Source organism: Chelon labrosus (assembly GCF_963514085.1).
Source record: "Chelon labrosus genome assembly, chromosome: 13".
Taxonomy (NCBI): Eukaryota; Metazoa; Chordata; class Actinopteri; order Mugiliformes; family Mugilidae; genus Chelon; species Chelon labrosus.
The window spans coordinates 18,145,211-18,147,666 of NC_140346.1; the positions used below are offsets into that span (position 1 = coordinate 18,145,211).

General features: G+C 44.0%; 1 protein-coding gene across 1 annotated transcript in view; it reads right to left on the reverse strand.

Annotated features, from left to right (window-relative positions):
- fosb (FBJ murine osteosarcoma viral oncogene homolog B) overlaps positions 1–2,456 on the reverse strand; it is a gene marked incomplete at its 3' end in the record, with an annotated part of 3,363 nt that extends 907 nt beyond the window's left edge. Inside the window, 4 exon segments of the mRNA XM_084559540.1 lie at positions 331–433; positions 435–585; positions 588–825; positions 2,227–2,456. Coding sequence (XP_084415666.1) covers positions 331–433; positions 435–585; positions 588–825; positions 2,227–2,352 — 618 coding nt within the window. The 5' untranslated portion in view covers positions 2,353–2,456.

The window sequence follows — 2,456 nt, forward strand, 5'->3', positions numbered from 1 at the left end:
AGAAGATACAAAAAAGGATTAGGATAAATAAAAACTTTTGGGTTTGAAAATGTAGTCAAGGGGACATACTGGACAGGGCAGTCATGGTCACCACCACACAAGCTATGTTTGTCTTTTCTAAACACTGAAAAAATGTCTTCTGGCTGTATCTTTAATCTGGCTAATGGATGACCTCTGTTACATCAAGTGGGTCTAAATCAGTTGATAGATGTGAGTTGTTTGTGTCCTCCTCCCACACAGCCCTCTTACATTGTCATCCCTGTTTAGTAGGTGTCTGCATATGAGAATGTCCTACAGAAGACAAGGAGTACCCTTAAAGTGTTTGTGCACACCACTGATTAACAGTAGAGTGCACAATACAGTCATCTTTTTAAACAATGTACCTGCACTGCATGTGTATGCGGGGGTCAACAAACAAAACCGTTCAAGCACACAAACTTACTAACACACCAACATCTCCATCGTCACTCACAGACTCTTCTCGTGTACGGCGGCTGCGGGTTCTGGATTGGCGGATGGGGCCGGGGGCTGGCCCCGGGGTCTCTGAACCCGGAGGGGTGAATCTAGACAACGAAGAATAACTAGGGCCGGCATGTCATAGGGGTCAACCAATGACACCGGCTGGGTCATGGTTGTGGTGCCAGTGGAGCTGCTTTGTCCAGAGGCCTGGGAGGAGATGAGGGTTGGCTGCACCATCCACTGCAGATCCTGACTGGTTGTGATGGCGGTGACGGTGGGCACAAATGAACCGGGCATCTCACCTCCAGCGCTTGTTCCTTGCCCGCTGCCCACAATGCTCAAGCCAGCGCCTGCTGACACACACTCCTGAACGACAGGTAAACACAATTAGACGAAGGCAGGAATACCGGCACAAACAGACTGGGATCGATGCTTTGTCACATAATTAGAGGGAGGCTAAGTTCTAACAAAATGCTACCGTGGATGACCAGTTATTGCAAACAATATTAAAAATATAATTGTGAAATTCTCATGACATGACATGACAAATAACTTTTAATTTGATGTACATAATGGTTTAATGAATGTGATTGACAAATATAAGGTTATGAGTTGAAAAGATGTGGAAATGGTATATTTAACTAAAAGTTCTGGCAGTAGCCTATAAATTCAGAGGTAATCTCTTATTAGCTCGTTTTGAATGTGCGTTTGTTGCTGTGTCACTACTTTTTCTGTGTGTCAGTGTGCCTCCGGTTTATTTTAGACCCGAGGAGGAGTATCGACTTTGATTAATATTCATTTAAAGCCCTCTCAGCTCATTGGGGCGCGCGGCTCTGTGAGAGTCCGCCTCGACCAATCGTATCTCTCACAGAGCGTCTCCCCCTCCCTCTTCCTCCTCCCCCGTCACACCCCCGGTGTTCCCCTTGGCAACGCGACGTAGCGCTCCAAAATAGAACATGCATTTACGTCACGGCGACGGAGAGCGTGGAAGGAGAGAAGCGGGAGGGGCGTTGCTTCGGCCGCTTACGTAGGAGAGTTCCAGCGCTCTGTCGTCCGCTCTGCGGCGTGCTGTAAACCGAGCACGTTGTCAAAGCCGCCGAAGCCAGCAACAGATGACTGGTAAAGTTATACCATACATCTTTCCTATACGCGGCATGAGGCTACCATAAAATAATAAATAAGCATTTTGTAGAATGTATTGGATCCATGTTTAGTTTTCTTTGGCCTATATTTCATTTTCCTGTATAACCTCTTTTACATGTTTTACAGGTTAAGGGTACAAGTAGCCTATGACAATTTGGTATATTATATAGGATATACGATTACTATATTATTTGGTTGTTGGGTATGACATAGCTCACACTATACTATACTATACTATACTATACTATACTATAGCCTACTATACTATACTATACTATACTATACTATACTATACCTAACGCATACAAAACAGAAATTCAATATTAATATCTTTTTTACCTGCAATCTATTTTGTTATTATTAAAAATAAAGCTATCTTATTTAGCCTACCCATATGAGTGATGTAATCATAGGTCATTTAGTGCATTTAAGACCTTATGTTATAGGTTAATGACCTGTTGCATTTCAAGTTAACAAAAATAGTATAGTATATAATATTAGAAATAATATATAAAAAATAGTACAGTATGTAATATTTTTAGTACTTTGTTTTTATATAAATTGCCGTTCTTAGGCAGAGTGATTCTAACATCTGCTGCATGCATTTATTTCATCATGTCTTACCTGCGGAGCACTGGTGGTCGGCGGGCTCCCGAAGGAGTCCACGGAGGAAAGGTACTGGGACTCTATGGATGGAGACGAGCTTCCACGGGATCCGCTGTCGGGGTCGCCGGGGAACCCTTGGTACATCTCCCCGGGGGGACCGAAAGAGAACGAGACACCTGCAGTTACCGGAGAGAGCGGGATGTCACCTGCAGCGGCAGGGCAGCGGCACACACAAGAAGATTACTAAA